Below are 15525 nucleotides of genomic sequence, written 5' to 3'. Positions count from 1 at the left end.
AGAATTTTAATTGTTTTGGCGCAGAATTCCCTCAGGAGTAATTATTCCAAATTTCATCATCTTATATAAGCACTTGTCAGTATGTGTGCTGGGTGGGGGAGAGTGGGTTGGTTGGTAACACATTTAATTGACCTAGTTAGGTCAAACTTTGCTTTTATTGGGGGGGACGGGGACAAAACCAAAGACCAATAGAGACATCTTTTTTAAACATTCCAATGGAAACAGTATTTTTAAGCAAAGCATGGCACCCAGTTTATGTGTGAAAATCTCAAAGTGAGTGAAAAACAAAATGTAACATACAATAAAAACTGAGAAAAAAAGTTTCATTTATAATGTTCTGTTTTAATAATCTGAAATAATTTAAATGGATTTCCTTAATTAAATTATTTAAATATGTATATTATTTTTAATCCAACAGCATCACTTTAAAACATGAAAATCAAGGAAAGCCTAGAAAACTGATCCCTTTTCCTCTTTCTGTCTCTCTTTCTTGTACGGGGAGGAAGGAGAGAACCACATGGATAAGGAACTGACTAGAACATTTATTTTTTGAAATTATTGATCCTTGTTGAATCACATAACTGTAGCTACTTATAGCTCACCTTAACTGATCACTCTCGTTAGAGTGTGTATGGTAACACCCATAGTTTCATGTTCTCTGTGTATATATACATCTTCCTACTGTATTTTCCACTGCATGCATCCGACGAAGTGGGCTTTAGCCCACCAAAGCTTATGCTCAAATAGATTTGTTAGTTTCTATGGTGCCACAAGTACTCCTGTTCTTTTTGCAGATACAGACTAACAGGGCTGCTACTCTGAAACCTGTAGCTACTTTATAATGCATTTCCAAAATAGCAACCACAAAGAGAGGTGTCAATTGTATTTATTTTTGTATTTAATTATGTAAAATAAATTACAAAATATGATAGCGAATAATTAAACTCCAGAGAAAAAAAATGTTTAAATATCTTTAAAGACGGGTTTCTCTCATATGTGTAGAAAACCATGTATAGTAAATTATTTTTTTTTCCAGAATACCATTTATCCTATTTCAACATTCTGATTTTTTGAATCTTTTGGTTTACATGAAAAAAGTTTATTCTCAGCATAGGTCTTTGTGAAATTTTACAAAGTGGGAGTAAGGGAGTAAGACTGTGCCCAAATACTATTCTGTATTATGCCACTAGTTATTTAAAATCAAATTCAAAATCTCTTTAATAGTTCACAAGATCTTCCACTATTTTAGTCCAAATACTGCTCCAGTTCTAAATGTGCAAACCTCTCAGGTAAGTTTACACAATACTTGGCAATGTGTGTCCCAGTATAAGAATGCTATTGAGCACAAATAATTTTTTTTAAAAAAACTGTTACAAGTGATAAATATGATGTGAAATATATTGTATTCTTCTTACATCCCTTGCCTCCAGACTCAAGCCTATTGTGTGACATATCGATAGGCAGGAAATGCTTTATTAATGGCAATTATAATGGTGATAGAATGCAGCTGCAAGCTAAGATACAGGTAACCTTGGGAATGGAGTTGTAACAATGAATCTTTTTATAATTAAAGCTGGAGTGAACATGCCTGTTAAACACAGTCACTGTGACTCGGCAAGACCACTGACAACGCAGGAAACTATTTGAGGATTGCTTTTTACTTCCTCATTTTATTTCCTCATTTCAGCCGCTCCATTTAGTATACTCCTTAGAAAAAACACCTACATTTTTGAAACCATAAGTCAGACTGGGCTAAACTATGTAGTAAGAATATGCATGATCATCCATAGCAAATATAAAAGCATTATATAGTTTTGAAGACTATTTCCGCAAATACTGAACTCATTCTTAGGCAAAACTCACAGTGACAGGAGTATTACCTGAGCAGGGACTGCTGGATTCAGCCCTTTAAGCTTTATCTTTTGTCACCATTTTTTTTTGGATGGCCACATAGGACTCCGTGTAAAACAAATACTGCCTGTTGACTATCACAACAGCAATATATTTACCTTCAAATATATAATTTTAAAACAAAATTGAGCAAAAGGCTATTAAAATTAAGTATTATAAGAGCTACTAAACTATTCCATATTACCACAGTAAATGTCATCTACTTAAACACACTTCACAAGATGCTGGCCTAAGCTACATAATTCACTCAGACGAATTACAATTTCATACATATTGGCTGCTCTCCAACACTACATGCAGTACCACTATTTGCTGCCAGTAATCACTGCATAAATTATTCCTACAACTACCACCTGTTCAACTGTCTGTATTAAAATCAGCAAATCATCTTTCAAGGAAATGATTTCAAGCTAATGAAGTGCAGGGTTTAATACTATATTAACTTAGCAAGCTGCATTTGAGTGTTCTAAAACTGTCGTATAATATACATCAACCTTATTAGATCGCTTTCTTCCTCATACAGCTATGTCTTTTGACATCTACTTTCTTTGTCCTCTAACCCTACAAATGGCAGAATTGGTCATTCCTCTTCCACTGGAGTTGTACGGATTTCAGTTGACATTTTGGACCCCTATTTACGGCCCAGCAGCGTTCCCATTCATTTTAATAGGTGCACAACTGGGTCTTTGTGCTTCATATTTTCTTAACCACCCGTCTTTACCCTGTAACAACAACTATATTCAGCTAGGTTCTTCCCTGTGAGAATAACAGCTTTGAAAGAACAGTGGTTCTCCATATGCTGAAAGCTAGTGGCTGTTCCACATAGCATGCCACCTTCTCTCTTCAGGAATAGTAACATCACCCTTGTAACGTTGTCTGATTACACAGGAACAGCGTGCATCAATTTTTGCCAGTCATTGGATCTGTGCAATTTTATTAGCTAGACCTCTCAACTGACCACCTTTAATTTCAAAACTGAATTTGGAGTTGGGGTAAGGAGTGGAAAATAATGGAATAAACCATTTTTTGACCAGAGTAAGAACACAATCTGTTTTCTCAGCATTTTTTCTCCCCTACACATCTACAAACTCTAAACACTGAAAAAGATTACCTGGCTTTATCAAAGTATTTGCCAGTATAGGCCATACCACAGGCAGCACCAAGTCCCTGACCAAGGGATCCAGTAGCTACATCAGTGAAGGGTTGTTTCTGAAAATAAAAAAAGCAACAGTTACTTTGCAGTTAAGAATTTCAGCGACTAAATTCACAGGACTAAATCCTGTCTTGATGAGAAAGCCCATTCCTACTCCAGTAGACTCTCACAGCAGCAGGACAGGATTCCAATCTGGCACTAAGAAGAGATTAAGGAGATGGGCCCAGGCCAAGATCCATTCTAAATCAAGCTTGTAGATTTCAGCACATTTGAATGGAGTCCAAGTCCCTAAGCATGCTGCCTTGTCATGCTTCTTCACTGGCAGTACAGCTGGCTTAGCAGCCCCAGTGTCACTGACTAACTGGCCTGCAGCAATAAATTGATCCCGTCAGAGACAGGGTGGAAGTGGTAGATCAGGAGTTGACATTGAAAAGAACAGCATTAGCTTCCAATAAATAATCTGAGGTGCCTTACTTGAAAAAACTCTCTCTTACTTTTCTCCCTGTGGTAGTGACAGCAAAGAGCTAATGGCTCTGGATGGGAGGCTCGAGCAGGAGTGGGGGTGTAAAGCCACTGAGGCAATCAGATAAGCTTCCTTTGAAACCGGGAGATGCTACCTCAGAGTTCCCCCACAGGGAAAGAAGATGAGCCATGCTGGAACTCCATAAAAGTGGTTTGTATGGGAACATCATTGGTGTTTATAACTTTACTAAAATATTAAGATTCATATTCTTGGGCATCCACTTCTATTGGGACATCCAGTTCTCTATTTTTCTAACCACAGGTGCTACCATCTTCTTAAAAAAAATCCCACAACTTTTATCTTTACTGTGCAGTAGTTAGCAAATAGAACTTGTTGCATAAGATGCATGTACTTCCTGATTCACATGAAGCTCCAATTTTAATAATTATTAAGCTTATTCCTCAAATACTCACTGGTACAGGGTGTCCTTCCAAAATGGAATCAATTTTCCTCAAGTTTAATAATTCTGCTTCTTGTAGGAAGCCTGCCTCTGCCCAGGCAGCATACAGAATTGGTGCCGCGTGGCCCTAGAAGGAAAAAACAAATTCTAAACAAAGAACAACTTTCCATAGTATCTCGATACCAAGACAAAATAAAAATGTGTAAATATGATAAATTAAGTTACTTTTTAAGGGACCAAGTTCTAAAATGCTTGCAAACAAATCAATGCTTCATATTGCCTCTAAGCCCTTTGAGTTCCTTTCAGAGACCTGGGATTTCCACAGATTCTTGCTTTTACTCTCTCCATAGTCAAGGTCTGCACTACAATAATTAGACTTCTAGCCAAGAAAGACTGAATGTGACTTCCCTCGTACCTATTTTAAAGCTCTTCTAGGAGATCATACTTGAGTAGGGATAGGTTCTCGCTCAGGTAGGTAGGCCTAATCTCACGGAAGACTTCAAGTATCAAGAAAGACACCTTAATTTGGATTCTATTTGATGAGTAGCCCATGCAGAGAATAAAGTACTGGGTGATATACCCATGGCCACTAGTGTTGCTGAATAGATGGGATGTTGAGTTTTGCTACACCTGGATCTTTTTGAGGGTGTATGGATTTAAGATTAGATACACTGAGTAATAACGATCAAGATTAGAGGTCTTGACTCCACAGGTCATTGTGACCAGGTCTGAACCTGATATGAATAGGTATAATCTTCTGGTCAACTGCAGATGAAGTGGTCATTTTATGTAACCATGGCTACTTTGGCACCCAATAGCTCTAGGAATCCAAAAGGAACCCAAAGCTGTGGATCAGTTTAGCAATTCAAGGGCAGAAGGCTTCAACATTGGGGTGCGGGGGGTATCTAAGCAGAATCAAGTACTTTTAAGTGATTCTCTCTTCCTATCAGCATCATCTCAAAATCTGTCTAGTTTCTTTAGCTAGCTTCTCCTCATCATCCAGGTACTGAATTCATATAGGCACCAAGAAAGCTGAGAGCCAGCACTGTTTCTGTTTTATACAAAGGATCGACAGAGCTGGCTAAAGGAATTGCTATAGACATTTCCTCTGTAGGGGGTGACTACCTTTGTAATGTCCCAAACTTCAGCCTGGTCATATCAAAACTCAGATTCCCTGTTTGCAGCCCATTCTGCAGTTTCAAACTCTAACAATATCTGGTACAGAGCTCCGCAAGTACTTTTGTCACTTTTACTTAACAGCATCTGACGTCTGAAATGCCACTCATCATAAAGTCTTCCAAAGCGCTTTGTAAACTTAAATGTATACTCCGGGATCATTGCATCTGCCACTGAAGATGCTAGCAAGATGCCAGTGGTTTAACAGAATTAAACACTACAGAACAGTTCAGAATAGAGGACATCAGACTGACTGTAAACAGCAAGGATGTAATTACCTGAGCTGAAATTTAGCCAGAATTCCAAGCTATCATCCAACTTTGACTAAAAGTGCCATGGAAACTTTGATGACATCAAGCAGTCAGGACATTTGTTTTATGTCTTAGCTGAATACACCTTCAGGAGCACTGTTCTCTTTAGTACCTCACTAGTGCATAGGGGAAGACTGTCACCCACTGAATTACCAACGTTACTTCCTACCATGCTCCTTGGAAGGCTCCCAACAAATTATTAAACTGACAAAGCTCAACATCAGAGCTCTGAAAGGATCACAGTAAAGACAGCATGGCCACAGACAGAAGAAATGTCACAAAAAGTTCAACCATAACTTATGGGTTAAAAATATACATAATGGCATAATTTCTTGGAACAACAATAAAAAAGAAACTTTGCCTTAAGATGACATTGGTTCTGGATATATTTCACGGGCAGTACCAGGAAAGAATATATAATTTGTAATTAAACAACTTTAACTGCTTAAATAGGTTGTATGTTACACCAACACACTGATGCATAGAAATCTGGCAATTCCTTTTAGGCACTATGCTTACCCTTTCCCATGTTCAGCAAGATTTTATTTGGCATTTTCCTCTTTTATTGCATATAATAATCTTAAAACTCTTTTGAAAAGATTTGTATTGTCATTACTAGAGTTATGTACTGATAAGGATCCTAAAGAATTACAGTGAACATTAGTCAAGAAAACAAGTATGTTTATTTAATAAACAACTAATCTATGAATTAGATTGAGAAGGTATAGCACAGCTAGTTCTGGTTCTTACCTTTGAGAGTACAAACCGGTCATTGCTGGGGTTTCGGGGATCTTTTGCTTTGTACCTCATGGTATGAAAAAAGAGCACAGACATGATCTCTGCAGCACTGCAACATGATGTCGGGTGGCTACAAGTCAAAGCAAACACATGATTATCACTGCTGCCCACTGTCAACTTGCATTCATATAATTAGAATACCACTGTGCCAGTCCTCTAACCCTCATCATTAAAATACGTAACTCTAAGTGTTTTTGATAACCCCTACCATCTGCTGTTATCCTACTGCTGATTAGCTGTACTTTGAGAGCATCCGATGTCTTGGTATCTAAACCAAAGTGGATGTTAAAATGCAGGTCTTAGTGATAAGGGCACTGGCTTATCTGTTTGTGCACTCCATTCCTCTGGATACCAAGGAATGTCATCACAATCAGCAATTCTAAGGTGTAAGAGAGAATATGCAATACGTGCCTGAAATTTATCAGTAAGAGTGAAATTCATCCTGAAGCAGAGGGCATGAGCAGAGGCCTCCATGGCACTTAGAACTTACATTAAGTGAGCAGAGTTAATTGTGGTATAATGTCTTGTGCAGACCTTTTTTGCACAGGGGAGAATTTCACCCTTGAAATGCTGCACGTTTTATTTTTGCAAAGAACTCTGGGACATTTAGAACTGTACTACATAAATCCCAATCACAGTCTATCTTATATAATAAGAGCAGTTAACATAAAGGGACTTTGAGAGAATGTGTCTTATAAGACAGTATTAAATAAGAGACACATTCCTCACATTTTATTTTCACGTCAATAAAACAAATTTTTAGGTAGTGAAAATTGGAAGGATAGTCTTATGATAATTAGTTTATTTGCAGTAAATTTAAAAACATGGTCAGTTCTGCAACTGAAAAATGCTGATTTGTTTAATCTTTAACTAATTGAAAGATGAGTATTTCCTACATTTACAGTCTGATATATTGAGCAAGTTAATACATATTTCAGTAGTTAATATATTTTGGGGGCAATTTTGCTTCCATTAATGTCAGGAGCACTTTTGACATAGACTTCAATGAGAGCACAACGGAATACTTCAACCATAATTTGATATAGAAACTCAGAGAAGTGTGCACCCCAATTTCAGAAGTAATCATGCCACACAGCATATCAACCAGAAATGGGTAAGCATGAAAAGTCTTGTTTCCAGCTCTGGATTGCAAACTGTTGGGCTGTAGTGTTTCAAATGTCACAGAAAAGTACTCTTACACCGTTACTTGTGTTCACTACCATAACTTAAATAAATTACCATCTGAAATTACTATCCGCCCTTGTATAGTCAGTCTGTGGTATCATTGCCCAACAAATGAACACAAAGAATTGTATACCTGGCTGTGATTTATAAACGTCTCCGAAGATACACATGAAAAAACAGTCTTAACATTAAATGCATTCCTAATAGAAGGCATTTTTTAGCCACCTGTAAACAGGGCCTCTGGTTTTCACCATTTATTTGCCAACCACCTAGCAGGTATTTTTGGGATCTTTACTAGACCCGAAAGTAGCAATTTTCAGACATTTATTGATATGAAATAGGACTATTCTTGATCTCAGCAGTCACTATGTGATGATGTAATTTAGGCTGTAGACATCAACACTGGGCTTGGAAGGAAACTCCAGTGTTCAAATTATAGGGTGGTTTTCTTGTCTACAGATATTTACCATTAAGTTTTTAATGATATTCATTTAAAACCTGAAGCCCTATTTGTAAAGCAAGAACAGTTTAGTCAAGAATGTCACAAAGCAAAACTTTTATTTTCCATTTCTACACTTCCCATGCATGTTAGCATTCATAAGACAGTTTAAAGTAGAACTTAAATCAGAATACAAGTCCTTTTGGTAGTGACACTTCTCCCCCGCCCCTGCACTACTCTCTTATTTCAATTTGAAGTAAGTTAGACACATGCAAACACTCTAGCAAAATGCGGAGTAAAGATTAGTGTCCACCCCTTAAGTAAGTACTCACACACAGGGAACCAAAATAATTAGGTATAGACCATGACTCAAACATATATTAGTAAATATTTATACATGAGTTAATCAATAAACCTTACATGCTTGTTTAAAGTTTTCATTCTTTTAACTGTATTAACTTTATACTTAACCATATTTCTATGAACTCTCGGTCTTGGGAAAAAAGGTTTTAAGCAACCTAGAATGGTGAGCATGTGAAAAAAAATAAAAAATGTATAAAAATATAAGAAGTGAGCTCCAAAAATATGCTTGTAGAACTACCGGTTAATTAAATGCTTTTTTAATTATAGAAAATAACCAAAGATGAGATTGATTTCCAGTATCTGATGTACAGTCTCAAACCAGTGTACAGAATTTTGTTTAATTAGATGAAATATGACGGTTTATTGTTGTAGTCATTTTTAATTTTATTAGAATACAGAGAGCTCCACCGGTGCTAAATTACATTAAAACCCAAGGCATTGTTTATTAGTTCTAAGTCTTTAGAAAATAAGTTATTTAAATTACTATTAAGAGAAAAATATGGCAAATAATATATTTACTTTATTCATACATAATCTTCTAGATTCCATTCAGAATGGATATCCAATTCTGAATATTAAAAAGGTGGTGTGGTTTGTAAACTTCATTGCCAGCTGGCTTTTATAGAAGGGCCACCACACTTTTGAACCTGTTTCCATTAAACAAGAGATTACAAGGAATTAGGTTCTGTATCTTCGGCTTCTGAGATGAAATCCTGGCTCTGCTGATAGGGCCAGGTTTTCAGTCTTGATACATATGTAAATTGTTACATGCTTCAGCTAAAAAGGGCTTAATTAAAAAGAACAATAATGTCAAAAAAGAATGAATGCCAAAACTAAAAAAGTATAATTCTAATGTAGCAAGATCTGTTCATACCCCAAGTTGTGAAATTTAACTGCTTCTAAAGAAATTCTTGCAGCTTCCACTTTTAAGAGTCTTATCAAATCTTATAAGGAAACCATTGTTTCAAAAACTGCAGAAGTTCACCCTTTAATTTTTTCCTCAAACACTGTATCTCCTAACAGTTAAGATTGTATCAGCTTTGGCCAATCAACTGCTGGCATTAATAAAAGGACCATCTTCTCTATGCAAAACCAATGAAGATGCAGCGTCAAAGATGGCAGCTCAGCCTTCACAATTAGCTAAGCCAAATGCACCAGCTGGAAAAAAAATTCCAGATGCTCACCTGATGAAAAGGACAAGAAAATAAATAAAAATAAATCATTGTGTGTGATTGGTTTAGAGTCCCAATTTTAAGGAAGCTGGCAAGATTCATTTGCAAGCATTGCACTCATCACTGTGAAGCAACAAGACTGACATCACTACAGTTATGCAAGACTACTTATTAAAACAAGGAATAGAAGCACATAATCCCAGACATCTGTAATGATGGACACTCTTGGGTGAATGAACAGGAGCAACAATCTTAATTCTGAATTACCTAAATTTTGTATCTTTGTTAACTGAAATACTGATTTTATATTTATTAATCTATTTTTATTCTCAAATATAATTGCAGTGGATTAACAGGAGAGTTAAAATAAAACCCTTCTCTGCCCATAAACTGCATTTTTTCACTGGAACAGCCTTAACATCTCTAAATTTCACATACTATCATCTTGCAGGATCTGGTTTCCAGATCCTTTAGTTCTCATTCAGGCAAAGCTCCTGTTGTCTTCAATGAGTGTTTAATATGAGAAAACACTGCAGTAACTAGTTAATATATCTACCACCTCACAACACTGCTTGCAACACAGGTCATAGTTCACAAAGTCACTTCCTTCAAGGAAGTCCACAAGTTCTCTTTTGTTCTTAACTGCTTTAATTTCAAGCATTTCCTGTATTTTTTCTTAATCCTATTATAGCTCACAAACCATCTCTTTAAACCAAACCTTAACCTCCTTAAAAGAGTGAAATGTAAAATGTGACTCAGACATACAGTCTTTCTTTGCAATAAGCCTGTAACCAAAAGTATTTGTATGCACTGTTGTTGTAGCTCTGTGGGTCCCAGGATATTAGAAAGACAAGGTGGGTGAGGTAGTATCTTTTATTGGACCAACTTCCGTTGGTGAGAGAGAAAGCTTGTGTCTCTCACCAACGGAAGTTGGTCCAATAAAAGATGTTATCTCACTCAGCTTGTCTTTAAAATGTAGTTGACAATCATGCCGCTAAAGGCCATTCTGTTCTATTTACTTTCTCACCCGGAGAGACATATCTTTTCTTGCCTTGTTCAAGTAATCAAGATTTGGACAGGTGCGTGCAGATACTTGGCTGTGTGAGCTTGATTTGACTCCCTAATGCTATCAGAATGTCCTTGAAACTTCGCTCTCTTTCCTCCTATTAAATGCATTGTTGTGTCATCCTTCTTGATAATCAAGTCTCGATTATATATAAATAAAATCTCAAGGAAACCTTTTTATGGTTTTTCATATATTTTAAAATAAGTAAACTATAGCAAATCATTCTATTCCCACTTCTAAGGATAATAATCAGGTATTGTTTCAAAACTGTGAGGGGCCCTGATCCTGCTACACCTGAAGTCAATGGGAATTTTACCACTGAATTGAAGGGGAGCAGAAGAGGGAACTAAGTTTGTGCTAAATTCCTTGCGGTATTATATACCTACACATAACACAGAAATAATTACATCTGTGGGAAAGCAATGACACCTATTATGTGACCAACATGAAATAGAGAATTAAACCCCTTATATTTAGTGGGTCTTCTGCCACTTTTGCTATACATACTTTTGTGTAATTGTCTAACACAATCCCAGATGTTGTAGCTTTAACAACAAATTAATAATTAAAAAGAGGAACTGGTGAACATTTTGCAATCAAAACTCACTACCCAGACTGGACCAAACCAAGCATCTGAAATTAAGGATCTATTCCAGTGACAGACTGAGCATCCTCAACTTCCACTGACTTGGCAGCTACAAGGAAAAAGCCAAAAAGTATCTTCTCAGTGTGTATATGGAGTGACATAAAGCAACCCTGCACTTTCAATTTTCAATACAACACTCTCAGAAACAAAAGGTAAAAAACTGCCTATGTCAGAAACACAGTGAAAGATATTAGCAAATTGAGAGACAGCTTTAAAATATTTTGTGGTTGACTATCCTATCTCACTAAGGCCTTAATAGTCAAGTGATTATTTGTTCAATTCTTCTTTTTGAAAAGATACATTTACAGTCACATTTCAAAGGAGTAAACAAAATGTAAATTGCAAAAAGATGGCATACCAAAAGGCGGCCTTCCACAAGGAAAAGCTTAAGTGTGATGATCAGCCAAAACTCTTACTTTAATTTTATATAAATAAATATAGATAGTATTTTTTCCATACCGCACGATCAAAGCAAGGCCAACTCTGGAACCGACAAACTTCACAGTCTAAACTAAATCCTGTCCAGAGGCCTGAGTAAACTGCCCATTTGAGACTGCAGGCATTTTGCAGATAATCCCATTTGGGCTAACTTGAAATTCTGTAGAGAATTAGTTCCAGCTGGCGGGCACAAAATGAAAAAGAAAAGATTTGGCCCTAGGCATAAATTCTTTGATTTTCAGTTCTGCATTAATTTAGCATTCCTGGTCTTTCTTTCCAGTCATAGTATATTTACTAGTACAGTGAACCTATACACACTTTGTTAACAATCAGATTTCCGCCAAAGGGTCATAATTAAACTGTCAAAATGTTAAGTGCACGCTTTCTCAATGTGAATCCTGTCCAATCTTGCATCATCAAAGCTGAATCCATGACTAAAAAGAGGCAACAGTCCAGAGAAAGAAAGAGTAAATCCCTCCCTCCCCCAACACACAGAGAAATCCCCTCCCCCAACACTACATCCACTCACACCCCATGAACATATAGCCATAGCCATACAAGTAGCACATTCAGAAGCAAGGGAACATACATCCCTGGTATTTAAGTTATCTACCTTGATGATCTTTAAACTGGCTAGTTTTTGAAGCAACATTCCCAACATGAAAGGTTTTTTATCACTATCTTCATCACACACACGCATTCCCTATATACCTGTGTCCCATCAACATCCATTCCCCTCACAGCTTGCTTCTAAACCTTTGCATACACCCCAATACAGTACAACCCTCCACCCAAAACTGCACACCCCAGACCCTGCATGAATCTCTAATCCACATATAAACATAGTGATTAATTTGGAATGAAGGAGGTGCTGGGGCTCAAGCAATTTATTTACATTCATTACTGATGCAGTAAGCCCAGAGGTGCCAGGGGTAGGCACTGCCAAGCCTGGATTGCCAGGACTCAGCCCTGGCTCAAATTAAGGCACTGTGTAAACATGTATCCCCCCCCACCACACACTACTACCCCAAATCCCTCAGAACTTAATACAAGCGAAAGAACTAAAGTGAATTAGGTTTTGCACTGGGTCTTTTGATATGTGCTAAAAATGGTTCCATATAAATTCTCAAATGCTACATTTTGCACCTACAGAAAGGGCTTCACTGTGCTGAACCAACTAGTTCACTTAACACTCATAGTGATTCTAATATAACAAGCTTTGCTCATAGCAAGCTTAGGAAATGCAACTGTTTCAAAATTCTCTCAGGTCTGCCCACCCCATATTGTGCATTTGCTCCCAGGACAGGAGCATGCTGCTCTCAGAAACACCATGCAGCACCGCAAACAGACTCCTTACACATGGCTCAAGGGGCAAATTCTGCTTTCAGCTACCCCAAGGAGACGGTACTGAACTCAAATCCAGAGACTGTAATGGACGGTGCACAGATATACCAGAGGGCAGAATCTGGCCCGCTTCGTTTCACTGGCCAGGTGACCTGCAGGTTGGGAAAGTGGGAGGACAGAGGAAGGGAGAGGCAAGGTGCTAAAGATGACTGACACAAGGGGTGGAAGGAGAGGACCTGGGAAGAATTACACGCAAGGCCTGAGACTGGGGGCAGTGATAGAGGATGAGTAGGGGGCAGAGATAGGGGGACTGCAGAGGAACAGTCCGCACAAAGAGGTGGGCAGGGGACAGACTGCACGAGGGGGCACAGCGGAGGGGGGGGGGTAAGGGACGAGTTTGCACGAGGGGGCAGAGCTGGGTGGGTCGGGAGGAGGCACCGTTGGGGAGCAGGGGGCAGTTTGTACGAGGGGGCAGAGCTGGGTGGGTCCGGAGGGGGCAATTTGCACGAGGGGACAGAGCTGGGTGGGTCGGGAGGAGGCAGCGATAGGGGGCAGTTTACACGAGGGGGCAGAGCTGGGTGGGTCCGGAGGGGGAGCGGTGCAGTCTGCACGAGGGGACAGAGCTGGGGGGGTCTGGAGGGGGCAGTGATGGGGGGCAGGGGGCAGAGCTGGGGGGGTAAAGGACGAGTTTGCACGAGGGGGGCAGAGCTGGGGGGGTCTGGAGGGGGCAGTGATGGGGGGCAGGGGGCAGAGCTGGGGGGGGTAAAGGACGAGTTTGCACGAGGGGGCAGAGCTGGGGGGGCAGCTGGCACGACGGGCAGCGATGAGGGGCGGGGGGGAGCAGTGTGCAGGGGCGGAAGGAGCAGGGTGCGCGGGAACCCGTGGGGCGGCTGCCAGGCCCCAGTCCCGGACTCACCCGGAGCCGGCGGCGGTGGTGGCCCGGATGGAGCTGATGCGCAGCCGGTTGGCCGCGTCCTTCAGGGCCTGCAGCGCCTGTTGGTCGGGCTTGTGATAAGCCTCCATGGCGGCGGGAGTGCGCGGCGCGGCTGGGGCGGCGGGTCGGGCCTGGGCTCGGAGCAGAGTGAGGGACGCGCCGCGCCGCCTCGGAGCGAGACACACCCAGCCCGCCGCGGGGCCACCCACCCACGGGAGGGGCCAGCGCGCCCGGAACTGCCCCCGCCAGCCGCGGGGATTAGCGGGTCGGCGGCGGGGCGGGCGGTTGCCGCGGGGATTAGGGGGCCGGGTCTGTTCCAGGAACGCGCAGGCTAAGAGCCCCCGCAGCGGGTCTCACCCCACTGAGCCCCCCTGGGTGGGAGAAGCGGCTGCTTTCTGCCAGGGCAGCAGGGCCCAGTCTGGCCGCGGGGCCTCTGCGGCTGCATGTCAGCTCCCCGGGCCGGGCTCCATCGAGCACATGCGAGACACGCTGGGGATGGCGCGTGTAGCGCACCAAGGCAGGGATGGCGGCGCTGATCCTGCAGCCTCTGCCCCGGGCAGAATCCGCCCGGGCCCCTCCTAGGAAGGGCCCAGGTTCGATCGCCTCTTACAAATAGATGAAATAAAACGGATCTGTAATCCACTCTGTGAATACAAAAGCAGCCTTGGGGATTTTAGATCTAACAAAGGGACTAGGCCCAAGCTCCCCCCGTTTTTAAATATTAAAAAAAATAAATAGAGGAATTTATTTATATATTTTGGATAAAAGATTAGCTGAATTAATTCCTTTCTGCATAGTAACTTCAAAATGATTATTTATTAGGCTTAGCCCAGGGATATTTTTACAGACACCTACACACATGCACACACACAGAGCACTGCTGCCTATCACATGGCATTGCAATTTGTCATACACTAGTTGTCAACTTTCAAGTGGTATATAAGCACCCCGACTTTCACAATAAACCAGAAATCACGCTAATCCCGTTTCAAAACAAGTCAATCCCTAAGAACCCCAACACTCTATGTGACTAGATCCCCCCGGCCTACAGTCTGGGACTGTGGTGGGCCTGCTATGTACCCCAACTTTTATGCTTGCCGGGCAGGGGTGACCCCAGGCACCAGCGCAGCAAGCGCATGCCTGGGGTGGCAAGCCTGGGGTGGCAAGCCGCGGGGGGCAGCCTGACGGTCGCTGTGAGGGTGGCAGTCAGGCCGCCTTTGGTGGTGTTTGTGCGGGAAGTCCACCGGTGCCACGGTTTTGGTGGTAATTCGGCGGCGGATACACCGGCGTGGGACTGGCAGATCACCCACAGAACCACTGCCGAATCCGTGTGACCGGGGCGGACCTGCAGAAACGCCACCGAAGGCTGCCTGACTGCCGTGCTTGGGGCACCCCTGTTGCTGGGAGCCAATAAAAGAAAAAAAAAGAAGCAACAAGCTCCATGCCCAAAACTAGCCAGGAAGCAACTCACAAGCCAATTAAGCCAAAAACAAGCCCAATTTATGTGGGGTTTTTTTTTGCCGTTTGGCATGTCTGGTCATACACTTCACTGTCCGACCTGTGCTCCACCGACCAGTGCATTTCACCAGACTTCCCAAACTGCTGACCAGCCAGTGGCAGGTTTAAGATTTGAGATAAGAAATGTTTTAGGTCAGTGGCTTTCCAA

At 41.0% G+C, this 15525-nt stretch overlaps 1 protein-coding gene across 2 annotated transcripts in view; it reads right to left on the bottom strand.

Annotated features, from left to right (window-relative positions):
- The window catches only part of TKT (transketolase), a 34517-nt gene extending 20449 nt beyond the window's left edge, over positions 1-14068 (bottom strand). Inside the window, exons 1-4 of one of the 2 annotated variants that reach the window (XM_045024547.1) lie at positions 13842-14068; positions 6225-6342; positions 4001-4114; positions 3023-3120 (exon numbers count right to left, since the gene is read on the bottom strand). In XM_045024547.1, the coding sequence (XP_044880482.1) occupies positions 3023-3120; positions 4001-4114; positions 6225-6342; positions 13842-13948 (437 nt within the window). In that variant the 5' untranslated portion in view covers positions 13949-14068. Of the gene's footprint in view, positions 1-3022; positions 3121-4000; positions 4115-6224; positions 6343-6480; positions 6500-13841 lie in introns of those variants that run through there. The other variant, XM_045024548.1, reaches the window with a different exon arrangement.
- Positions 14069-15525: the final 1457 nt, after the last annotated feature.

This window comes from Mauremys mutica, chromosome 7 (genome assembly GCF_020497125.1).
Source record: "Mauremys mutica isolate MM-2020 ecotype Southern chromosome 7, ASM2049712v1, whole genome shotgun sequence".
Taxonomy (NCBI): Eukaryota; Metazoa; Chordata; order Testudines; family Geoemydidae; genus Mauremys; species Mauremys mutica.
The sequence above is the reverse complement of the archived record's forward strand: the minus strand, read 5'-3'. Positions and strand labels throughout refer to the sequence as shown.